This window comes from Lepisosteus oculatus, chromosome 15 (genome assembly GCF_040954835.1).
Source record: "Lepisosteus oculatus isolate fLepOcu1 chromosome 15, fLepOcu1.hap2, whole genome shotgun sequence".
In the NCBI taxonomy this organism is placed as follows: domain Eukaryota; kingdom Metazoa; phylum Chordata; class Actinopteri; order Semionotiformes; family Lepisosteidae; genus Lepisosteus; species Lepisosteus oculatus.
The window spans coordinates 6033165-6060259 of NC_090710.1; the positions used below are offsets into that span (position 1 = coordinate 6033165).

Here is a 27095-nt window from a genome sequence, read left to right on the forward strand (position 1 = left end):
TATGAACAGATAGAATACAGCTGTGATTTTCTACCATCATCGCAGATCTCTTCATGTTGTAAGAACATGACTAGACAGGTCTGCCACAATAACTTTACACTCAAATTATGAGTGGGTTTCATAGATACAGTACATAGGGGATACAGTCACCTCCAAAATTATAGGCACCTTTGATACAGGAGAGCAAAAAAGCATCCATTACCATGGTGTCTGTATATATAGACACAGAGAAAGAAATTGCTGTTATTGCTAAGGACTGGAACAAAATACCCAGCAAGTTCAGGCACTTACTTGATTGAGGTGACGGCTCTGTGTAGTCTGTACTGCTGCTGACTGGCATTCACGTTCTGCACTGTGCTGAATTTTTGGAAACTACTCTTTCCAGAAAACAGGAGTTAAAATTTGAGGTTTGTCGCACACCCTCCTTCCCAAATATGCTTTCTGATTATGCTTATGAAGACCTCTGTGATCAGTGCACAGTGCAGACTCAAGCTACAATTGGTGTTCCCCTTCATGTGCAGTGGTGTACCTGTTGTATGCTGGCTTCTCGATTAACTATGTCACATACAAAGGAGTGGCATGAGAACCTTGACCACATCCTGTGTCTTCAAGGGGATTTATACTGTATATCAGCACCTATCCTGCCATTCTGGGATGCGGCACACTGCAGCGTGTGAAGTTCCCCCAATGAGATGAGCAACAGAAAACAAGCAAGCCCACTATAAATAAAACATGCACAGTTAAAACTTTTCAAAACAAGCACCAACAAAAAAAACAATAACTTTATTTCTGAATACATTCTCAGAACTCCTATTAAGAATTTGAATCTGTAACCCTCTGACCTACAGCATCTATTTTGGGAAATAAATGCATTCTTTTAATAATAACAACAACTGCATTTCAGCTACATAGACTTATATAGAACCCAAAAAATTACTAATGAGAGAAATTAAAGCAACTAAGTATCTTTAACACATTATACGAAGTCTTAAAGAAATTGGGCTGCCTGCGCATCTCGTGCAAAGCATAGCATTAATCTGCAAACCAAAGGTGCATTCCCAGGTGAAGAGGAGGTCAAAATGCTGATGAATGTTGTTCTCATCTTTAAGCAGCCAGGAGCCATCTTGAATGGGGATTTATCTGATGAAACAGTTTCGGTAGGTTGTCTTTGTCCTTGAGATAAGTGAAATAAGTTATGTATGTTGGGCTGGTCAGTATAGTCAGGATCTAAACGAGCCATAGGCAGTCTACACACATAAACTGAAACCACTAAAAGTAAAAGCAAATCAGCAATGTCAGCTGAGGCTGTTCAATTGGATTACATTCTTTTTTTCCTTTTGTGTTTTTCAACGGATTTACAATTGTTTTTACAATATAGTACCACCTTCTGTGTCTCATTATATAGTCACTGTTTCCACTGCATGTCTACTGACAGATCGGGGAAAAAAGAAGATCCTGGAGTTTTTATTTTGCAGATTGCCCCTTTTGTCTTACCAGGCGATGAGTCCTTTATCTTCATAACTGACTGCTCTGGGCTTTGAACGTACTCTTGGTTTTGGCAAAAGTCAAATGTGCACCTGTCATAGTGTAGGAATGACAGGTGCACAGTGTAGGAATGTTTTTTGCTCCACAGATCTTGCTGAAAACCTTTTCAAAACTCGATGTAGGATTTTACCCCTCAATTTCCTCAGATATTCCAGCAAAAAAAGTATCAAGGTGGGCCCCATTATAAATGACTTCACTATATGCCATTTCGCACTGATGTCGTTGATGAATTGAGGAATTTCATTTAAGAATTTCCTGCACTTACGTTGTCCTTCAAGGTAACAAAAGCCAGCAACACTGGCAATTCATGGATCAGTTTGTTCTGGAAATGCAAAAATATTATGAAGAGCCTAATCTACCATTAAATAAATTCTTCTTCCTGTAGACAGTGCTGTTGCACATGAATCATCAGTACAAACTACATCGCTGATCTGATCAATGGATCAAGGTTTGATTGCTAACTTTAAATGCATGAAGAGTGTGTAGAAAAAAATCTACTCTGAAGCAGCAAATTATTTTGTTGGTTTTAATGAGACCACAAGTCAAAAGGATTTGGTGACACTTTATAAATATTTTTTGTGAGTTATAGGTATATTAAATGTATATACCCAGGTCTTAACTGTACGTTGAGAACATATCTCAAGCTAATTAAATTATTCCTTATAATATTAATTTCCCATTCTAAGCCATTTTGCCATTGTATTGTTTTGTATTATAATAAGTTGACTGATTTAGGAATGTAACCTGGCCTTCTGTATAACAGGATGCCCTGTACTGCATTTGATTAGTTACAAGTAAAACACACTTTCTAACATATGTCCCTTGCTCAGCTATATTCCTTTAATTCATATGAGAAAAGGCTCCACTTTAAGTCAATGGGCAAAGTTTATGCTCCTCTGTATTTACATTGTTCTTATGGGGATTTACAGTATGTTCTTATATATGTCGCTTCTCTGCACTTTCTCTCAGACAAACCTCCCATGACGACCCACCTTGTTTCTTCACTTGCCAAGTGAAACATGTGAGTATTAATTCGAAAAAGTTTTCCACCTTCATGGACATCACTACACAAATTCTCTCTTCAGATGCTTATGAAGTCTGACCATGATAAATATAACTGTGAGATGCGTCATCATCTCATTTGTATACGCACCAGTACTGAAGAAAACCTAACAATAACTACTTTACAGCCACTTTTACATTGCAAGCTACTATAAGTGTATTAGATGTGACAAAATATACCCGTGTTACAAAACTTACATGGAGACAAATGGACAATAACACACAGGGATTATTATGAATGGAAAGATTAGTGTGTAATCAAAACTGCAACTCAAACTGTGGTTCTCATTAGAAATTCAAGCTTTTATTCTGTGTAACTTTCATTTTTTTCCTGTTTAATTTGCTTGTTTAATAGGGAACATTGTCAACGCCTAGTTGCTCAAATCTGAGATTGTGGGGATGAACCTTATCTGTATTCCTGTCCAGCTGCAAACGTTCTAATATAAAATAACATATACAGGGTGCAATCAGAGGAACAAAGTCTGTATTGTGACCTCGTGCAGCTGTCCAGCTACCTAGAGGATGCATGATATCCTCCATGTATGCCGAAACAAGGACAAGTTAGAAAACAATCCTGATTCTCTGCTCCCGATTGGTTACAGCTTTTGTTACAAAAAAAGTTCCGGTCTTAAATCTCTCATCTGGCCTGTTCAACTTTATCACTGTAAACAAACTTGTAATGTTGAAGAACACATTTCTTTACAGGATGTAATTGCACAAGATGCCATGATGTAATCTTCTTTGGGGCCTGTAATGCTTTCTTTAAAACTGTATATGGTTTATGTTGCCACATAGGAGGAGACAGAGTTATGTTACAGGATAGATTTTTATCCTGTAACATAAGTAGAGCTGGGCGATAATTCGATAACGATAATTATCGCGATATAATTTTCCTCTATATAATTTTAACAAAAGTTCAGTATATGCTTTGCGCATGATATGCACATGCGCACAAAATACTGCGCGAGTGCGCGTGTATGTTGCAGACCGGGTAGCTAACAGATTTGTTTAATGTTTCTGCTGTTTGGCAAGTGTTTGCTGTGTTCTTAAAATAAATAGTTGTTTAATTAACCAATTAACTGTCTGGTTTCTTCAACTTTCACTCAGGAGAAAAAATCTGCCTTTAAATTTGAAAGAAATTATGATTTGGCATTTATCGTGATAATTATCGATATCGACTGATATGAACATTTTTATTGTGATAATGTTTTTGGCCATATTGCCCAGCCCTAAACATAAGGTGATATCACCTCCTTTAAGTGAAGAATTCTCCCTCTGCAAGAGACCTATAGGGTGACTGGTGCTGATCGAATCCCAGTGTGTGCAAAGCTGCACTTGTCACATTAACATGCATGTACAGTACCTTGATTTCTCGTGATTTACTCGCAGTGCAGTGTGGATTACTTTAACACAGTGTATTTTAACAGGTGTTTCAGCATTCATCACTAATTACAAAACGGTTTTGTTTCAAACATTGTTACATCTTCGCTTGAAGTTAATGTAGTATTTGAGAAATTACTGACTCACAGCAATCCATGCAGTGTTTTAAAACAGTGTTTCCTAGAGCCATTCTGGTGCTTCATCTACTTATTCATTTGGATCCAACTCAAAAATGATTCATTTAAAGTCCACAGTTGTATGAGGCACATAAAAGATGTCCACATTTTAAAATACAGGAAGATGCGTTTTTATTGTGCAGTATTTTACAATGCAGTGAACACCATCACAGAATCAATATTCAATAAGTACTACCACACTTCAGTTAGTTGTTCAGAAGTAATCTATCCACCGTAATTATTCCGTCTGTCCTATTCATACACATATCTGACATTTCTGATTTGCTCTGCAACAATTCGGTACATTTTCTGCTTAAACCACATCAGTAAACTTAATAACTAGTCTTTTCAAATTGTTTGTGTATGAAAATGAAAATACTAAATAAGAAAATAAAATGCACCTCAAAACATGGAAAGGTTCAGAAAAATAAAACGATTTTATAATAATAATAATAATAATTAATTATTATTATTATAAATATATAAATATTAAAAAGGTAGGCAATAATAATATTTCTGTTATTACTTTTTGTACAGACGGTGTACCTACACAGCTCATTCTTAGGATTCTTTATGTGAGACACCTTTAGACTCAGTCGTATGAAATTATGTCAAAGAAAAACTAAACACAGACTATTCACAAACATATTTGAGTGAATAATTAATTTAGGATCGTAATCAAGTATATGCTCACAGGAAGTTCTAGGAAAAAAAATCTGAAGTCACAGTATTCAGGGAAACATTTAAATATTCCCAGAGATGCAAGTGTAGAAAGCAGAAAAAATGATTACAGAATAAGAATAATGAGGAGAAGAAAAAAGGTAGTAATATTTCAAGCATGAACACTAAGGTGTTGTGATTTATGGAGAATCCAAATGTGGGATTTATGTCATATTTCCCAAGAAGCAACCAACAGGAAAAACACATACTGTAAAACTAGTTTCAACACTAAAACAATACACCGTTATTGTCTTGCAGACTCCAAAACCAAAAGGGGCACAATTTTTAAAAAATGATAAGAATCTCTGAAAGAGCTATTGTATTTTAGCATTCTGAGTTATTAAAATTCAATGACACAATGATCGGAAAAAAAGGCCAAGTTCCCATTTCCTCTGACCGTGAAGGCGTACATTGGAAAAAAAGACTGACCTTGCTCTTTCTCTTCAGAAAATAGTTCTTTTAAACACTAAGAAATTTTAAAATGAGTCAGTGGTACATTTCGGAGTATTCCAACAATATATGCCCCGTATATCCGACTGGTGGCTTTAAACAAATGAAAAAAAGAATTCACATGAAGTGGTAGCTACGGTATTTGTTTATAGACCATGCAAGTAGTCAGAGTTTAATTTATTCAAACTGAAACAGTGCTCAGGTCTTCTCAAGCTTCCCCGCTTCTGTGCAGAGTTGCGGCAAGACTCCAAAGTCATCTCAAAGCAAGTTTAAGCCACAAAGTGGCTTCATGTTTCTGGGTCTTTCAACCACATGAGATCTGCCAGGTTGAGATGAAAGTAGGCTTAATCTACAGCAGCACTTAAAGCATATGGCCCTGTCTTTAATGCAGGAAAGCACTGGAAACTGACAAAAATACACATCTAATGTATTTACCTGGCTGTAACCAGTCATAGCACCACTAGGAATAGTAACTGAAAATGTGCGGGAGTTGTACTTTACCACTTCCACGGACATAAAATTGTTTTATAAATAGGATACCACGTTTAATTCAGTGCTATATACTGTACAGTACGTGAGAACTATTATACAATGATTATGTTATTAAATAAGATCTATACACAAAACCCTGAGAAAGGCAAAGCAAGAAAAAATTATCTCTTATCTCTAAGGGCTATATCTGCATTGTGGAGGTGGCACAGTGGCTCAGTGTTATTGGTAGGTTAATCGGCTTTTGGGAAAACTAAGCCTGGTGTGAGTGTGTGTGTCTGCCCTCTGATTTGTGGTTAGAAATTGGATGGATGAATGTATGAGGTATGTGGAATGAATATAAAACATGTCATGTCACACAACATGAGCAAGTTTAGACTCTTGCCCATTAAACATCTATTCACTGATCTTAAAAAATGTGACATGTTGCAATTGATTTACTTTATTATTTTCACTCAAAAGCTTTTAAGTTTGTTTAATTTAACTTCACCTACCTCTCATTGTTCCTGTCTTTCAATTGTCTTTAAATTCAAATAACAACAGGTTTAATTAATAATGTCATCAAAGCAAAACCTACAAAAGCTTAGATTCTGTTTGTGATATATATAGCTCTACCACAGTATCTGGTACCATCTCTTCTCACAAAGTGTCTACTTCCTCAAAACCATTATTGTTTCTCTTAAAAGAACAGAAGGTTCTCTTTACAGCATAGAATTGTTAAAAACGTCTTGATCAATAATAATCACTACAAGTCTAAAATCCTTTTCTACTACATCATTCCTGATCATGCAGCATGACAAAATCAATCCACATGATTGTAAGTTGAAACACCAGAGTACGCTGGAACAGAGTACACGCGTTATTCCACTCATCGCAAATTTTCCAAATAGGTGGGGTTCCTTAAGTAATAGTATACGTAATACACCAAAGTTGATTTAAAAATAAATAATAAAAAAAAACATTTGTACGGAAAGGCAAAACTGACTAAACCAGAGCAGTAAGCGCAATGCTGAACAGAAAATCTCTTTGTCCGTGACCTAAAATCAATCATATGTATGCTAGACTCATGTGTCCGATGGTTTCTTTCACAAGATATAATTTTGGTAAGCTGTCACGAAGGCTTGCTAATGAATTTGTTTTTTTTGCTCAGTTTTTACGTTTTTTGGAGAACCATGTTAAATACAGTACAGTGTTGCAGGAGGTAACATTTTCTCTAGCTGTGCGACTTAAAAAGCTTTCTTCTAAGTACTGTATCTCCAAGGGCACCAATTCAAATAGGGCAGTGACAGAGACGTTTCTTTTGGGGGGGTTATCCAGACATTTTGTCAAAACACATCACAGTACTATATAAGCAATATCAAGCAAAGCATTATCCAGCATAACAGAACTTTCTCTAAATCAAGGTAAGAATCCACAATTGGTTTAGAGTGACAAAGATGTTGGAAATAATGATTCACAGCCAGCCAAGGGCTACTTGAGTTTTGGCCCCAAGGCCTTACTTGTGAACGACCTCAAAGATCAAGTGTCAACAAACTGAGGTTCACCAGATTTTAAGAAAACACAACACTCATCGATTTTCCTATCTTCATTTTTCAGGCTTCAATAGCAGATTGCAAATAGAAATGGGCATCTAAAAATCAAGAAAGCAAGCTATACTATTAAATTGGACAAAAAGCTATTTTCAAAGATCTTCAAAGAAATGTGTCCTGCAGCTATTTGTAAATAAAAAGGAGGAATTCAAACTGTTGCTTAGATCCAGTTTGTAGGGATGGAAGCTTTAAACCTAGTGTCATGACTGTAGGAAAAGAGAACTAATTTATTTTAAAGACACTTGTTATTAAGAAGTTCCTTTAATTTTGTATGCTTTGTTCACGTGTATACGCAAATTAATTACACAGACACGAATAAAATCGTAGGCTATTGTATAACCACCTTGCTGTGTAAAGATCATACAAATAAATCATTTGTGAGGGTTCAAGCCTGGAACTACAGAGGTGAACTCCACATGGAAAAGTTTGAAGAACAAGAAACACATTTTGGCTTTGAGCAGTTCCACTTCTGATGAAGACATTTTCATATTGGCACACATAAACTGACAGAAATAATGTGGAAAAATATCTATATCTAAAAGATTACCCCAGGAACAGTATGACAAAATGGAAAGTACCTCACTCTCCAGATAAGGCTTGTGATAGTGATAGTCACTTCCTGTATATTTGCATACATTCATTTCTGCAAGTGTCTGGTAATATTCTTACGTACCCCTTGGCATGTAGCTTATGGTGTCCACTCTGCATGTAGATGGTCACACTCTGAGACACATTCAATACCATATGATCTGTCTCTAAGCCACTCCAGTTAAAGAAGGGAACACTCACATGTACTGAATTATGCAAGTCCTATTTTCAAAGATGAATCATGAATATTTTAATGAGAAGTTGAATCAAATGAAACAAATGTGGAGTTTAGCAAAATTTGAGTTGTAACATGGCAGTTGAAGAATAATCACAATGTTAATCACAAAAATAATTCATTATTATATTTATTAGATTGGCGATTGCATCCACAGTGTCTCAAATCCACAGTTATTTGAGTGAAGTGCCCAGCTCAACGGTACAACAGCAATCCCCTGAATCTCTACTCAACACTGCTGCCTGAAATAATTTAACTGAAACTATGCTGATATCAAATTGGTGCAAAACCTTTATTCTTTATCCAGAAGGTGAACAACCGTGAGAACAACCGTGCAGCAAGGTAACGAAAGAGGTGAACACAGTGCACGTACCTGAAGACCCACAATGTAGACTAAGGATTTGTTCGTGATGGGGACAGGTCCAAAGACCTGAGGGACCTGGACTCTTGGAATGGAGCAGTAGAAAGGCACAAATAAGGCAAACACTGGCCCCAGCCTGCAGACAAACAAAATCAAGTTCTAGTCAGGATTCCGGGTTTTCCCAAAATTACACGTTTTAGATCCTTTATTCATAATATGTGAAAGATGCACCCTTAGACTACCCAAAAGCACACCATCTCTGGAACAGAAAGTAAAAGTTCTTATAGTTTTAACAAACACATAGTGCCACTTTCCCTGATGATGCAAACACTGACCAATATATAGGGATCATTTTTACTTTTACCGCAATAATTTTATACTGTTATTCACAGAAGTTAACTTCTTTAACTCTTCCATGTTTCATGCTCACTTTAAGACTTCCACTATCTTCGCTTCCATCATTCACCTGGTACGTACTATGAATGTATGTATTCATTTCTACACTGCTTATGCATAAAATAGACAATATAGAGAGTAACGGCACCTGTATGTCAGTTCAAAAGGACTGAGAAGAACTAGACATTAAGTGGAAGAATAATACTATCAAAGGTAGTAAAAAGTCAATGTACTATATGGCGATATTCTGTAAGTGATTCTAACTGGGGAGAATAATCGATTATATGGCTGAGTGACCTGTACAGCACATGGCAATAATCAAAGTGATAATATCAAGTGTTTGATCCATTTGACTTCTGTAATATTCTGGCTAGGACAACACGAAGTGGTGGCTGATACTAACAAGAGTGACTTCAGCCACATGGAACTGTATGATATGCATACAAAACATGTATACTGTATAAGTTATGGATAGTAAAACCTTCATGAAATGTAACATAAATATCAACTCCTGAGAGATTAAGGCTCATGAGCAAACCAGACAGAGCATGAGGATCTAGGAAGGAACCCATCACTCTGAGACCCAAAGGTGTCAGGAGGAGGAAGAAACCAAGAGAGACAGAGAGAGCTCACCCTGACCAGACAGAGCAGTACATGCCTTCATCTTCTCCAATTGTTTAGGAGTGTACTAGTGTCTTTTGAAACATCTTAGACATAAGTGATTTATTGTTTATTGCTGTAAATGGATAATTAGCATTATTCCAGACCCAACCCATGTATAATACATGAAGTACATTTTCTGAGAAGTTAAAGAACATGAAGATTATCCATGATGTCCTGAATTGGACATAAAACTATTGTGTTAATACAGAGGAGCTAGTTTTTCCAAAAACAATTTGCTTCCCTGAATTTATGTGGAAAGAGATCATCTAAAGAAGTTACTTAATTCTTAACTTTCTCTCTGAGCAAAAGGTAAATTAAATGTTATCTTCATGACATTCTGTGGAATGTACAGTTTTCCTGTAGTCTACTCAAGGGGAAAACCATGACCATTATTTTGAAAATTTCTCTAGAATCCCAGGCTTCAGAGAGAAACAAACTCTTCCTTATTCCTTGTTCATTCTTCATCTACTTTTAAGTAGAAACATGGATTTGTTTTCTTCCAAAATCCCCTTTAACTACATCACTGAACTATTTTAGAACACAAAACCCCAAAAAACAGTTTGAATGTGTGAAAGTGAGACTACAGCAGTATAAACGACTGTGGCCAATAGTTTCAGTAGCTGGATGCTCATCGTTGCCTGTGCAAGATTTCTCTCCTACACCTGTTTCATAAAGCCGTCTGACCTAAGTTTTAGTTGATTGAGTATTTAATACATCTTGTATGTACTGGAGAGAAAAATTAACTTATCTCTACAAAGCAGATAAAACACAGAATATTTTTTAACTTATGCCACTCAAAGTTAAATTTCTTGAGCTAAAGCCAAATGGTGTCCAACTGCAATTTCTGTTACACCTTGGCTTCATCAAATTTGCACGGTTTGAAATTCAAATTACATAGCTTTTAAAAAATAGTTTTAATTATTGCTTCATCTTTACACCCTTTCCAAATTACCCTGGAAAATGAGACTGACAGCCTTGCAGTTCAAACAAAAATAAAAAAAAAACATATTGGCAAAATAAGTTCATATTCTGATCTTAAAATCCAATGAAGGATATTAATATTTTCCCTTACTTTTCACCAGGTTAAAACACTAGTAAAAAGGTAAAAATAAATGCTTCTAGGGAGAGATATTGTGACTTCCTAACAAGATAAATGACAAACAAAAAAAATATCTTTAGGGCTGGATCCACACCACAGGAAATGATATGAATTACCATGAGTTACCATGGTGACACCATAAGAAGAGGAATCACTTCTCTTTTCAAAGTCACCTCCTTCAGAAGAAACGTGCTCTGTCGCTGAGCCTTGAGAAAGCATTAACATTCTTTACTGGACTATGCAAAGGAGGACACTGATAATAAAACACAATCTCAAGTGATACTGAAGAATAACAGCCAGCTATTGTGTAAGTACTTCCAAAAACACTTACTCACCTCTTTGTATTACAGAAAATAGTGTGCTTTCAAAATACAGTGTGCTAATGAAATACAAAAGATTAACGGCAGGATTGTCTATTAGTATATATATATTGCATAACTGATCATTACTATAATCAAATCTTGCAGAACTATACTGCAAGATTGAACTCTGATAGCAAAAGCTGAATTAAAAACAGATAAACGTTATATTTGTGGAAGACAGCATTTTTCTAGTGAATTTTATTATTTGTACTATAAAGTTAAATACTCATAAAACGTGTTAAACTGCAAAAAAATGCTAATTAAGTCTAAAAGAAAACTTTGCAGAAAAGGGGAAAAATCTGTGCAGGGTGTAGATGTTTAAATGTTATGATAAATGTTTATTATGGCATCTTTGTTTTAGATTTCAGTATTTATTTAAGCCATAATGGACAACATTCCACACCTTTTTATCTGACCTCAGTAATGTCACTCTGTACAATAATTAAACTGTATAACAATTAAGTGCTTGATTAATAATGTATTTTAAGAGAAAAGGATGAGTAAAAGCTCTGCCTTGTGTTAACTGGCTAATTATTTTGCGGAATCATAAAACTGAGGCAGTGTCTGTGACTTCAGAATCTCACTTCAACTGTGAGGGTGTTGCCTGATGCAGCATCTCTCATCCACTGAACTTAGTTAGAATGTTCTCTGTACTTTGGCTTCCTTCACACATATTTCAACTTCCACTGATTTTCATCTAAACATAGAACAAACTGAACAAATCATTAAAAGCACACCAATATCACTAAAGAGATCAATTCCTTTGGGTCTGAGCCCTGTTGTAGAATTTAAGCTGAAAAAGGTTATGTCTAACAGTGTCATTCTAACTGGAAATTGTTATGGCATTATTGCTTTAACATAGCATCCGCAAAACTACTGTATGAATTTGATTTTTTAAAAATAATGTGTATTTTCATTTTCTACTTAAGGCTTATGTATTCAAAAAATTAAAATGCTACAGTTTTTAGATTTGAAAACTAAACATCATCAAAAACAACTTTCCAGTCAATATCTGTGACAGGCTTCTACAACATTTTCTAAAGCTTACAAAAGTACACTTGGTATTGCTTCAGACTCTCTCAAAATAATTATTTGTTATCAAATTGGAGAACCTTTGACGTCAGCTGCCAGAAGTCTACAGAGTGGAAATAATGCTCGTGTTAAAGCCTCCACAAACTACTCCTATCACATCACAATCAGAAAAAAACAACTTACTACTCAAAAAATGTTACTTGTTGCTATTTTTATGTTATTGGGTATCAGCCAGTTAAAGTTTTAATTTGGTTTAATTTACTTAGACATTCATAGAGCTTTAATTGGATTTATCAAATGGAAATAGAGTATAAGATGCAGTGTAGATGGCTTAAACAGGGTCAATGCCGATATCATCAAAGAGATTATTATATCAGAGTGTACATCTTTTTCCTAGTCTGCTTTTTTCTTTCATACAAATTAGGTCACCTAGACCACCAAAGGCCTGAACATCAGGACACCTACAAGTTCTATTAATATATAATCTCAAAATTCCTATTTAGAACATGCACAAAGCATGTGGCGATGGAGTCCAAATATGAAATAATTTGCTCCGTTTCATATTCTACTGAGTTTCACAGGGGAAGAACTCAGTATTACAGTGGGTATAGAGAGTCACCACCCCCCTTCAAAATGTTCACCTTTTGTTGCCTTAAAGACCAAAAAGAAGACTTTTTCCAGTTTTACTTACAAATTGTACCTTGCAACATTCAAGTGAAAAAAGAAAGCAAAATTTCTGAAACAAAAACGGGGTTGGATAAGAGAACACCCCCCTGAGTTAATACTTGGTGGAAGCACCTTTTGCTTGAATTACAGTCTTGAGTCTGTTTGGATACATCTCTACCAACTTTGCACACCTAGAGGAAAGAATATTTGCCCATTCCTCCTTACAGAATTGTTCAAGCTCAGTCAAACTGCTTGGTGACCGTTGATGGAATGCCCCCTTCAAGTCATTTCAAAGATTTTTGATGGGATTTAGGTCGGAGCTCTGACTAGGCCACTCAAGGACATTCACCTTCCTGTCCTTCAGCCACTGTATGGTTGCTTTGACGGTGTGCTTTGGGTCATTGTCATGTTGAAAGGTGAACCCCATTTTTTCCCATTTTAAACTTTCTGGCTGAGGGCTGCAGGTTTTTTTCAAGAATTCACCTGTATTTTGCACCATCCATCTTCCCTTCTATCCTGAAAAGTGCCCCAGTCCCAGCTGAAGAGAAACACCTCCACAACAGGATGCTGCCACCACCGTGCTTTACTGTAGGAGTGATGTTCTCTGGATGATAAGATGTATTGGGTTTTCGCCAGACCTACCGTTTTACATACTGACCAAAATGTTTGATTTCAGTCTCATCTGACCACAGCACCCTTTGCCACTTGGCCACAGAATCTTTAAGGTACTTTTAAGCAAAACACAAATGAGACTTGATGCAACTTTTTTTAAGAAGTGGCTTTTTTCTTGCCACCCTCCCATACAGGCCAGATTTGTGGAGCGCTTGTGATATTGTTGTCACATGCACACAATTAAAGGCCATAAAGTCCTGTAGCTCCTTTAAAGTTGCCATTGGCCTCTTGGTAGCCTCTCTGATCAGTCTCCTTCCTCCTCGATCATCCAGTTTGGAGGGCTGGCTTGATCTAGGCAAGGTCTGGGTGGTGCCATATATCTTCCACTTCTTAATGCTGGTCTTGACTGTGCTCCACGGGATACTTAAAGCCTTTGAAATCTTTTTACACCCATCCTCTGATTTGTGCCTTTCCACACCTTTATCTTGAAGTTCTTTTGAAAGAACCTTTCAGCCCATAGTGGATTCCTTGCTTTGAAATGCACTTACAAGCAGTGGAATCCTCTAGAAACAGCTGCTGTTATTCTCAACTAATCAAAATCACCACAACTGATCACAGGTGGGAGCCAATTAGTTTGTTGTGTAATCTGTAAGGTAATTGGTTATACCTAAACAAGCTTACAAATGCAATTGTAATGGGGGTGTTCACTTATCCAAATAAGGCATTTTACTGTTGTAATATTAATTAATTTTCAGAATGTTTTAGAATTTTATTTTCACATGGCTAATGTGGCCTACTGTGTGTAAATAAAAATGGAACAAGCCTAATTTAATTTGTTTTTATTTTCAGTGTCATAACAAAAGGTACAATTTTTGAAAGAAGGTGGTGACTTTCTATACCCACTGTATGACCTGTTCCACTCTCAATGTGCAGCTCTGTAAAATTGCTATAGTTTGACAGAAACGTAGGACTTGTGCAGAAGAAGGAACACTTTTTTACACTGGTGTTATCAAAACTGAGTAGCACCTTTTTTTCTAAAAGAAAATAAATGGTCATTAAAGGCCTTTTCAAGGCAGCTTACTGTTATTCTGCCCTGAAGAAGACAAAAAACATGCCTACTGGCTTCATTCCAGTATGATTTACTAGTTGTTCTCGACCTTCATTCTTATATGTCAATGTGTTCCTTTAAAATTTATTTTTGGGTACAGAGGAGATTGGGTCCAACAAGGTATAGTGACATGAAAAAAGAGAGATTGTGGTATTCAACAACATAATCAGCAACAGCTCAAAATGTGTCACAGCCAAGAGTTCCAAACTGCTTGAAAAGAAGCAACTGTGGAAAGAACTGTGTAGTACTACATTTTGAAGAGGGAAAGAAAAGCTTTCTTCATTCTTTGGTCACACTGTAGCAATTAATGGAATTTTATAGGACATCCTTCGTAAGCACACACACTATAAAACATAGTCTACATGAAACCCAAAAGACCAAACAATATTCTGGTACTATCAGTATGGTAGGGGACTTCATATTGATAACCGGTTGGTGGCAAGAGTTGTAAATGTGAATCAGGGGCAGTGATGTAATAGGCAGTTCTTTCAACCCACGTTACATCACTGTGTTCATGGCTTTATTAAGAATCAACCAACATTAGATTTCAGAAATAAGAACATGTATAAGAACACAGACTCTTAAATCAATTTGTACAAGTAGGAAATCCTTTTTTTTATTTTTTAAAGATTGGTTAAACGGTAATAGCTTTAAATTGATAAAAGAGGAATTCAACTGATAAGATTTCCTTATAATAGTTGAATAATAGCAATTTGGCACTTCATTACTGACCCATCTCACAACTCTTCTTGTCCACCATCACTCATTAAAAAAAACGGAACAGAAAACATGAATTTTCCCTATTTGACATTAAGATTCTCAATTACACAACTAGGTTCTGTGGTGAATATACATGAGATATCATTTCCTTGCAAAGATATACTAATGTGGTATGCTTTGAAAACAAGAATGGAGTGGTTATTGCAAAACAAATAATGATTCATAAAGTCCAATCAATTGTTCAGTGATTTAACCTTTTCTCCTTCCTGTACTCCACCTTAAAGGATTATGTGAGTCAAGATCAATCTTATATGACATATTCTTAATATTTACAACAGGTTGTCATGGATTCTACTGATCATACACTCTTCTTATTTCATCAGAGACACTGCCAGCAGTGTTTTGACTACGATAAATAAATGTTTCCCAGGAAGGCTATGCCCTTTACTTTCTCTGCTGTCAAAATGTTTGTAATTTCCCCCCTCCTCAATGAATTTAACGAGTCATTTGCCCACTCACAAGGCATATCAGGTTGTATGATTCATTTTTTTTTTCTTCCGCAGGTATAAGATCCTGCAAGTGTGAAACATGGCGCAGCCCTTGAGCAGCAACGGGAGCAATGACACATGTACAAACTTGTACGACCATAGAGACACCGCAAAGATTCTCATGCCCCTGCACTATTCCATCGTTTTCATAGTGGGACTGCTCGGCAATGCACTGGCTCTGCACGTCATCCGGCCAAACCTGAAGAAAATGAACTCTACAACCCTGTACTCCACCAACCTCGTCATCTCAGACATCCTGTTTACCTTGTCCTTACCACTGCGCATATACTACTATGCCAAGGGCTTTCACTGGTCACTGGGAGAGGGGCTATGTAAAGCCATCACTCTTATCTTTTACATCAACACCTATGCTGGGGTCAATTTCATGACCTGCCTCAGCGTTGACCGGTTCATTGCCGTAGTCCTGCCACTTCGCTACAGCCGGTTACGAAAAGTTCAAAACGTCAAATACATCTGTGTCATAGTGTGGCTGATAGTGCTGGCTCAGACACTACCCTTGCTCACGATGCCGATGACACGTAAGGAGGCAGCTGGCCACATCACCTGCATGGAATACCCAAACTTTGAAAACATTCCCAACCTGCCTTTCATGCTTATAGGCGCTGTGTTCCTCGGATACTTTATCCCTGTCGTCACAATATTGGTTTGCTATTCTGGATTATGCTGGAAACTGCATTTCGCTGCCAAGCAAAACCAATTCACAGACAAATCTGGAAGGAATAAAAAAGCCATCAGTGTCATCTTCTTTGTTATCCTGGTTTTTGTCGTTTGCTTCAGCCCCTATCACATTGATCTTCTGCAGTACATGATCCGGAAACTTATGTACACGCCAGACTGTAAAGAGCTGTACCGATTTCAGGTATCCCTGCATGCCACCGTGTGCCTGATGAATTTTAACAGTTGCATGGATCCTTTCATTTACTTCTTTGCATGCAAAGGCTATAAAAGAAAGATCATGAAGATGATGAAGCGGCAAGTCAGCGTGTCGTTCTCCAGTGTGGTCAAGACCTCTCCTGATGGCTCTTCCAGAGACGTCATTGAGGGCAACAAAGCTTCAATTCCATTAAACAGTACCAAAAACAAGCAATGAGCACACTGGTTCACCAAACAATCTTTACTTGGGAAGTACTGACTATAGAATTGGCACTGTAAGGATGTGCAGCTCAACCAATGGAAACATGCCATCCTTACACACTGCAAAACAAAATTCCATCTGACGCACAGAGGAGGAACATTGTTACTTTTCTGAAGAACACCTGTATCCTGTAACTATTCACAACTCCATAGAGTCTGTTTTTTTGCATTCATCTTAAGTATTGAAGCAGCTAGAGAATATAACTGTGCAGTTTGACCACAGAGTGTATATAAACTAACAAATGCATGGATAGGTCAAATAGATTGAAGAATCCTAACTTGTTGCCTTTACGTACACATATCAAGCTTAGCTGAGCACTGTGTAAAATAAGGGGGTGGCAACTTCCAGTTCAGTTTCCCTTGCAGTTCTAAAAGACAACAAGCTTTCTCTGACCCTTCAAACTATATCAATCAATCTAAAATGGTCTCACTATACTGTTCCCATGAACAGTTTGAGTTCTGACAAGATTAACAGAAAAGCATTTCTCAATGCAGAAGATCTGAGATAAAATCTCCCTTCTGTGTTTTTTTGTATATTTTCCCCTAGTCACTCAACAACACATGAGACTGTGTAATCCCATGCTAGTGGTGAGAGTTAAATACAACATGGCTTTTACTTAAAACTCAAATATACTGTATATACATAATGAATACTCATTATGTAAACCAAACTAAAAGGTACAGTGTATCTCACTTTTAAAATGTTTATAGGCTTTCCAATTTATCTAAAGGTGTAACACACCATATTAAGTTATGTATGGCATTATGAAGTACTGATACCTCAATAACACATATTTCATTCTAAAATGCTTAAAAGCTTCCCAATCTATATCCCTTAAAACTCCTGTAATGCTCCTTTTGTTCTCAAATCCGTTCACTTCTGAAATGTGTGTCAGTGAGGTTTCATTATAGAGAGTAGTTTTCAATAGTTGAGTAAATTGGGAAGCGAATGGTTAAGTACTGGCGGACTGTTCTCAGTCTTTAATGCATTAGCATGGAACTGCGACCACTGAAGTCTCCATTCAGGGTGTTCTCAAGAGCTAGTGCATCTTTTGAACAGTACTGAACGCAGGACAGTAAATTCTATATCCAGGAGATTTAAGTGAAAAAAAAATCATCTTGGGTGCCAACACATTCATGGAACTCAAATTAGTGAAAGAAAGTGACATTTACATTCTATTCAGAGTTTAGAATACAGGAAAATTATATCAAATAGCAATTGTCCACACTAGCAGTAGGTAGGAGCTACTGTATTTTACACATAAATCTTATCCTGTAAAAAAAGAATAATTTTAAATTTAATGTGTTTTCAGTCAAGGAAGCACTGTACTGTTCTGCATTTGTATTTAATACAATGAACTAAAATACAAGTGTCAAAACTGAGATGACACATAGTATTTAGCATCACTATTTCAGGAGCCCTCTTTCTATTGCATATGTTTTTTTGTGTATATATTGTAGATATCTATGTACATATATCAATTTTGTGATTATATTTCTAGAATAATTTGATTAAATCAACATATGGAGTATTTTCTTCTTTTCTTTAGAATGTTTCTATCAAAGTGTGGTTTCATGTATTCTTACTCTTAATTCTTACTCTTAAAGGGGCAGATGGATGGTGTATGAAATTGTTCACACTTTTTTGCATTTTTGAAAGTTTGTATTACATCCTGTTTTTGGTCACCGCTAATTTACTTCCAAGAAACACTGAAAATGATAGCATGCTGAACACGTGGTACGTTATAAAAGGGTGGTGTTCAAACTAACAATTAAGGTCACAACCTCATTTACGTTAGTCAGTTGGGGCCAAACAGACTTGTTTCTCTGCTGTGTGAATCTGTAGGTGCTTGACTGGAGAAAAATGAACAGACTGCTTACAATATTTAAGTACAATATTCATTATCAATTTTATGAGTGATACAGTATATATACGTACAGTAAGTGATATACACAATAGTGATCTTTCACATCCTGCTCAGTAAGTGAAGAGGTAAAATTTCCGTGCTCTGTTTGCACATTTCACACTTTGCATGATTAAATTTTTTATTTAAATAAAGGTGGGAGTTCTCAAGAGGCCCAAAACGTAAACCTGTTCTTTAATTGAGCCCCAAAGTCCCGACGTCATCAATCCGAGTCTAGTCTATTACATTAGCAATCTGTGGATGGGACACAGTCAGGTGTCCAAAAGCATTGGGAGGGAGCTCAAGAGTGCAGGCACGTCCTTGACGTTCAACATAACAGTGTTTCCTATTGCTGCCCAAGTTTGCAGCCTTCTCAGCTATGGCCACGTCACTGCTCCAGTTGGTGCTAACTCAACTATAAGTACTATGGGGCTCACAGTGTTGTTTATCAACAAGATTAAAAATAAGTGCTCCTAAATTGAAAAAGAGATTAAAAGTTTCAATTAAAAAAAAACATCACTACAGTACTTGAATTGGCCATTCAATTTTAATTTGGCTTTGTTTTAATTAACTGTTTATAAGACTGATACAAAGGGAATGTTTTGTCTTTGAAATATGTCTCATTTATCTTAAAATTAGATCTCAATTGATCTCAACAGCATTTTGATCTTTATTCTGAAATGAGGAAGCTAAAAGAGGAGATACATACTGTAGGTAGTCATGCATTTTAGTTTGAGTTATGATGCAATCGTCTGTCTTTTGAACATACTACAACTTGCGAAAAAGAGTTCACACCAATGAACTCTAACAAAAATGACAAAAGCATGCATCAGGTTGTCTGCATCAGACTGGTACAGATACAGTGCTTGATTAAAATAATGTGCTGTGGAACCATACGTTAATAAATAGCATAGAAATGTCTTCAAATAATCAAAGATATTTAACAGGTACAAGAAGAGAGACCTGTAGAATGCCAGAAGTAACCAATTTTGTCAAAGACGAACCTAATTTTAAAACCCAATTTTAAAAAAAGTATTTCCTCTAAGATTTTAACCTGACAAACTGGACTTCACAGATCCAATAATACCAAGAATTCCCTTTAATCTAATCAGCAAGATGGTCTAATCAACAGTGTTAAATGCAGATTTGAGGCCCAGCAGGACAAGAATAGATAAAAAGACAGTACTCATCAACAAATCACTAGTATCCCCAATAAGGGCTACTTCAGCACTATGCATCAATTTGAATTCAGACTGAAATGGCTCATTAGCAGCTAGTCTTATTGGCAGATAAGTGAGGTTGTAACTGAACAGAAACAGTTCATTGCAGAACTTAATGGTAATTTAGATTAAATTAATAAAAAACACACTAGCTATTGGCCAATAATTACAGAGCTGTCTGGAGCCTAAGTCTGGTTTATTTAGAGACAGTAACTGTACGTTTAAGAGACAAAACGTAACTTTAACACTACCCGTTGGACCTCCTTATCACTGTCCCCAATGGTGTGGTAAACGCTTCTGATATTTAAGTTAACCACACCACCACTTCTCATGGCCTTTAGGATGAATAATCAACAATAACCTTGCACAAAAACATAAAACTTTTATACTACCAATTACTGGACCAGCCAAATGGCCTCCTCTCATTTCTAACTGTTGCTCCGTGTTCTCAAAGCCTAAACAATAACTTATTTTAAATTGATTTTCTCTCAGGTTTTACTTCCATTAAAGAGGTGAATTGCTTGAAAGCAGGGTCTGCCTGGGTACAATTAAGTGGATATACAAGCTTAGCATAATGGTATGGTGTGATTTTTGTTCATTCTTCCTAGTAGAATGGGTATCCTCAAGTAGAAGTACTATCCTCAATTCTTTGGGGATCATTAATGGACTGCAACCTTCAAATCTTGCCATCAATTTTCTATTAGATTTAAAGTTCAGTCTTTGGTCTCATGCTTCTGTTCATTATGCTGCTAAATGTGAATTATGAACATACAGTAGTTTTAAATACTTGGTAGACGCAAGCAATTTTTCCTCTAGGATTTGCCAACATTTTGCATCATCCATCTACCCCTCAATCCTGACAAGTTTCCAAGTCCCAAATTGTTCAGAAATATTTCCATTGAGCATGATACTGCCACCACTATTTTTTGACAGCTGGTGACAGTGTTGCCAGATGTAAGGGTTTGCATTTAGACCAAAAGGTTCAAGTTATATCTCATCTGTCCACAAAACCTTCTGCCCCCTGTGCAGTATATTGCTTATGAGATTTAAAATGAGTCTTTTTTCAGAATTGTTTTCATTGGCACTTAGTCATACACATCAGCTTTGGTTGAGGACTGTCATATTGTTGATGTGTGAACATTGACTCCAACTGCAGACATAGAACTTTGAATATCCTTTATGATATCCTTTAGTGTGAAATTTTAAAAACAGTTTTCTGACTGGCTGTTGCTCAGTTTAGAAGGGTTACCTAATCTAGGTATGATGAATCCCCCACTTCTTAATAAAGGACAAGACTGAGCTGGGACAGTGACAAAGACAGAAATAATTTCACCAATTTTGCAAACATTCACACAATTCATCATGTATCTGAGTTACTTTTGGACTACAGAAACAATGGAAATTGAAAAGTTTTGCAACTGAAAATAATCTGTTTTTGTGTTCATTTTACACATATATTTTTACAACAACTTGGAGTTGTCTGTGCTGATTTTACATATAATGGCCAATTTGAAAGCCTTGTGAAGTATGTTCAAGTAGCATCAAAATATGATAATGTTGCAAGTGGGTTACATCAGCAAATCACTGTACGTATCAGAAAGATGGATTTCCTAGATTAGACCCTGTTGAGGCTCTTTTGTGTATTAGGTGCAATTAATTTAATCAAATATTTTAAACACGGATAAGAAACAAAATCTCAAAAATGTAAAAAAAGATCACAGAGTCATGTAATGTTCTGAAAAATTTGAAGCAATGTCAAAATTAAATTGTTACAAAGTATCAGCCAGGCATTAGTTAATTGAGCATTGACAAAATCCTGGTTACATTGACACACAGACCTGATCAGCCTCTGGAAAAATCACTGCGGGATATTCCATCATTTTGTCCAATGCAACTATGGAATACTGGATGGTCAAGGCTTTTTCTTATTGACAGAATTGGAGTTGGATTCACTCACAGATATTCTACTGGAATTAGATTAGGAGAAATAGCTGGTCCTGTCAAAAACAATATGTTCTTCTTCACTTCAGGAATGGCTGTATGAATGTAAAGGACTGTCAAGAAGTTCATCAAAGTATTTCTAAGCGGCTGTCCTCAATTGGTAACAATTGTGTTCTCATATCATCAACCTTCTACCACTTGAGAAACAGGTTTGAATAACACAAAATTCAACAGACACACAAGTTAACTTCCATCAGGTCTGTCAAGAGCAAAATGGTATTCATTGGTGAATACACCAAAACACTGCAACCACCTTTCACTTTTCACCTCTCTCTCTGACACACATCAGAGAAGTTCTTTGGCCCTCAGAGATGGTGATTTTGTCCCTCAGCTGTCAACATTAACACTGAATGGCTTCCAAATATTTGCTGATGCGCAGGTCATTCTTCTTGGATTTTTTCTTGGCCAGCAAGATTACCTTCTGCCTTCCAAGAAGTGATTCATCCCTTACAGTGTCAGACTCCTGGTTTCTATGGACTAATACACCGATTGTTGAAGTAGAGCAGCATGCACTCTGGGCAGCTTCTCCTACAGACATCCCACTTTCAATCATGAGGATAGCAAACTAGCAATTCTCTTTACTCAATCAGGACATGGTCAGAATTTTCAGAATTTTAATGGGTATTTTACAATCCCTCAATCAGTTCAATTAGTTTAAGCAATTATACCTAAATAAACATGAAGTCTGGCATTTTTTATGATATCACATGACTTGAGCTCAGTATTTTGCTATCCCAAGGAACAAAACTGCTCACTATTAAGATACAAATAACATATTTGCCTAATAAGCTATTGATGTAAAAAGACTATTGTGTTTTCAATGAGCACCAGTATGTACTATAGATGATAATATATTACAAGGAATTGCTTCATCTGTTGAGGCTCATTATGTCCCTGAGCACTTGTGCTACTTTTCTCAAAATTCACAGTAATATAGAAGAACAAACTGAAAGAGCTGTTGTTGTCCCATAAAACATTTTTTATCAAGTTTAATCACATTCTTTTTTCTATATATTTTTCTGCTTCCTGTTTGGAACCACAGTTTTGCCTTTGTGATTAATACAACGTCAAAGTAAGCCTCCCCTTTAAATGCCAAACTAAAGAACTACTAACTAAGCAACCTTTAAAAAGGGAAAAAAAAACATTATATCGTATTTCCAGTCAACTACATCTTTATCATATAATTCGCATTAAAGGGTTTATTGACTCTTTTTGAGGAGGTGGGGAATTCCAAGTAACCTTTTTAAGTCTGTCATACAACCACTTTCCTAGCAGTCTTCGTGCTGCATTTATTTCATGCTCAATACCAAAAACAGGTGAAAATATTTTTTTATGGGAATAATTATATTAATGATCAGTACATTCTGAGAAAAAAAAATTAAGTAACACTTTTCAGCAACAAAAACAAAAGCACACTTAAAATATTTTTAGGCTACTATATATTTAGGGTTTTCATAAAGGTACTATAAGCAAATATGCACTTTTGCAACTGAGAGTTGGGCAACAAAAAACAACCATTCACATATGATTTCTCAATTTCTTGTCAAGGAACAGAGGCAATAGTTAAGCAAGCTATGAACTTGAACTCTTATATGCAGTACTAACACACTTAAGAAAAGTCAATTCATGAGGAAAAGAGAATAAACCAACCACAACTTAAATAAACAGACAAAAAACAAATGTCTATAATAATACTTTTTAAATACATTTTTAAAATAACAAAACAGTGTTTTCCTCCCATCTGAATTGAAGCAGATGTCAGTTCTAGCTTATTGGTAAAATGCAAAGAAGACTGAAGGTGGCTGCGTGACCCTCTGGTCTAACTGCCTAACCAGACTCTCTTCTCTGCTGCTGCTCAGTGACCAATGGACTCTGTCCATCTGCTGATCCTGATCCCTGGAAGACTGAGTCGTGCGATGAACGCACAGATAGTAACAGTGAACAAAGACAAATCAAGCACCTGCTGACCTTGTCCCTCCTCACCTCCACCCCAGAGACCTGTATGCAAATCCTCCACTCCCTGTGGATCCCCCTGCTAAAACAGGTCTCTCATTATGGGCTGTAACCTAGAAAAACCTGGTTTAACAACATAAATATAACATTCAGAGCCACAAGAGGACTTGAAATTATTTTTTCTCTCATTTAACATTTTATTTATTTTTCTACTTACCAGGAAATCTAATCAAGGTATCTTAAGAACAGCATTTCTCTGCTTAAAAGTAGTATTATGTTAAATAAGTAAATCCCATCCTAAAAAATCAGGAAAACAAAACATCAGACAAAGGGGTTAACAGAGTCAGATCTCATCTTGGTACCCTTGGCAACACTGATGACCTGGCAGTACAAAAGACTGTTGAAAGAAAATGATTTCAGGAAGAGAAACAATTAATCTATTTCGATAAGGGTGTGAGTTGAGGGGGCCCCTTTGCTGAATGCAAGTCTGAGAGCTGTGAGACCATCTGCATGAGGAAAGATGAGGAACTGAGATGCAGTGTTTTTGGTGAAAACGAAGCATTTTGGATTCCGAAACTGACAGCAGTCAAAAAGCCTGAGAACGTGGTAACTAGGCTTGACACAAGAAGAGAGACCTTCAACAAGTGGCCTCATGGAGCTGTCAAGCAAGGTAGAGATGTTAACAGTTGGGCAGTTTCAGGCAGTGCTGTCAGGTTTTTGGATATTGGGCATAAGGTCGAATTGGGATTTCTGATGCTATATAACAGCTAACCCCAAACAGAGGGGTTACAGGACTCCACCTCAGGTCACTTTTCTTTCACTTTTTACTTTGCAGGTCACAGGTTGTCACAGTTCCCCACTCTAACCTCTTAAAAGTAAATCACTTGGACATTAGACAAAGACTTTTATTTATTCTACTGCATGCTCCCAACGCATGGTGTGATTTGAAATATAGCAATTCTTAAGCTTGTCAAACAAATACAGAAGAGCACTGCTCAAACACTACTCTTAAAAAAACTCTTCCTTCAGAGGAACCTGAAATGAATAATTACTCGTGGGAATAATAATCCATAATAATAATAACCCAATTATTTTAAGATTTCCCATAAGCACACATTAAAATCAAATAAATGAATATGTCACAAAAATGGTTTAAAAGAGTTTTTTTTTATTTTAAAGTAAATTTAAGTTAGACTCATACTGCAACAAACCTCTTTATAACATTTTTGAGCTATCAGTTATTTTCTCTTTTCTCATGTTTTCAGATAGTAGATAAGACAAGATAAGATCACTTTATTGGCCATATCCTGTACAATTTCTTGTATTAGGAATTTGTCTTTTCGCATACCCGGAATTTGCTCTCAATGAGACACACAGACAGGGAGAGAAGCTTGGGGTCAGAGCGCAGGGTCAGCCATTTATACGACACCCCTGGAGCAGTTGGGGTTAAGTACCTTGCTCAGGGGCCTAACGGAGTAGGACTCCTCTGCCGGCTGCGGAATACGAACCGTCAACCTTCCAGCCACAGGCACAGATCCGCTCCACCCCTAGGGTCACCACACCGCGAAAATGTATGTGTGTATAGTGCATTAAAGCTATTAATGTGACATATATACTGAGAGGCATTAAAACACAATAAATGCTACAGCATATGTTTCAAACCTTGTTTCTTGTATTCTAATACCTCTCCTTATATAATCTATTATATTTAAGTAAGGAGCTGTGTCAGCACACAGGCTCCAAAGAAACAAGCAGGGGTTAATTTCACATTGTCGACAGAAAACAACCCAATGTTTGGCTACTGAGCCTTCTTCAGGAGCAAAGTGAGTGAATAGTCTACTATTACATTACCTCAATTCCAGCAGGGTTATACTGCCATCTATCTATAACTTTTGGACTACTTTTTTCATACAGACCAAAGCAATAAAAAAAAACGTAGGTGATAGGTTACTGACAGCTAATATCAGTATCATAAAAATCCCCTGTAACTGTCTACTAGGCTTAATTTAGATTTTCTCATTTCAGTTTTTTAGCAATTCTGCTTCTGAAGTGCAGATCTGTCAGAATGAAAGTCTGAATTTGGCCCCTTTGAAGACATCAGGATTGTAACAGGAAGATGTTTGTTTTATACATAGACTAGTATATAATTACAGTTTAGAATCATTAAAGATTTACCCAAAATGTATTTTAAGACAAGGAGCTCTCCACAGCTCTGAATCTCCTGCTGAATTCTCTAATCAGCTCAGGTTCTAGGTTTCTGTCAGAACTGAGATCCCAGATTCTGACTTGCTATGGGACATGAATGCTCTCTCAGTGATGTCTGGGTTTACGTTTGAGATTTTTTTGCACTTCTCTCTGCCTTGAGTAAACCCCTTTTTTGAAAGGTATATGTTTTAAATCTGACTGTATACATGACTGCATCTTGGGTCTTGCTGAAGGGTGGAGGGGTTATCAGTTTAAAAGAATGTCAAATTAATGAGCTATCAATGGTTTCTCTTCATTAAATGGTTTTAATTCTGAAACTACAACTTTACTTAGTTTAAATAAGAGAGAGACATACTTTTATAGATTTTGAATACACATGGCAGCATAAAAATAAATAAATAAATGTCTTTCTTTGCATTTTGCCTCTGCTACCTTCTTTAACGCATGAAGAAAGGTAAAGTCCATATCCGAGCCATAGTGTCACACATCCTGGTTTCTGCAGCTTTAAATGGAATAGAGAGCAGATGACCCCAACCTGGAATAGGACATCAGTCAATTACATGGATTACCCCAGGCAATTTTGGTACTCACTTATAATACTAGGTAAACTGCAGCAACTGGGGTACCTGACATAAGGTACACAAGCAGTGACCACAGCAAGGACTGGAACCCACTGTCTGCCAGTCATGTGTCCAAAGGTTACCTGCTACACAATGCCACCTACCTATTCATACAAATGAATGAAACAGACTTCAAAATTTTGTTGTTAAACAGTTGTGAAGTTTAATCAGCAATGTAAAATGTACGCCTTAGAACAGGGGTTTGCAGGCTTTGCTCCCGGAAGATGATCACTACC

At 36.6% G+C, this 27095-nt stretch overlaps 2 protein-coding genes across 2 annotated transcripts in view; one reads left to right on the forward strand and one right to left on the reverse strand.

The window, feature by feature from the left end:
• ubac2 (UBA domain containing 2) overlaps positions 1-27095 on the reverse strand; it is a 90578-nt gene that overhangs the window by 38629 nt on the left and 24854 nt on the right. Inside the window, exon 5 of the mRNA XM_006638906.3 lies at positions 8608-8731. Coding sequence (XP_006638969.1) covers positions 8608-8731 — 124 coding nt within the window. The remainder of the gene's footprint in view (positions 1-8607; positions 8732-27095) is intronic.
• On the forward strand, positions 10921-18488 carry gpr183a (G protein-coupled receptor 183a). The gene is made up of 2 exons (XM_015363511.2): positions 10921-11060; positions 15817-18488. The coding sequence occupies exon 2, from the start codon at positions 15842-15844 to the stop codon at positions 16910-16912; it is 1071 nt and encodes a 356-aa protein (XP_015218997.1). The 5' UTR covers positions 10921-11060; positions 15817-15841; the 3' UTR covers positions 16913-18488.

What these genes read in the sequence shown, in the direction of transcription:
- gpr183a (XM_015363511.2), top strand. Translation starts at nt 15,842, where the DNA reads ATGGCGCAGCCCTTGAGCAGCAACGGGAGCAATGACACATGTACAAAC.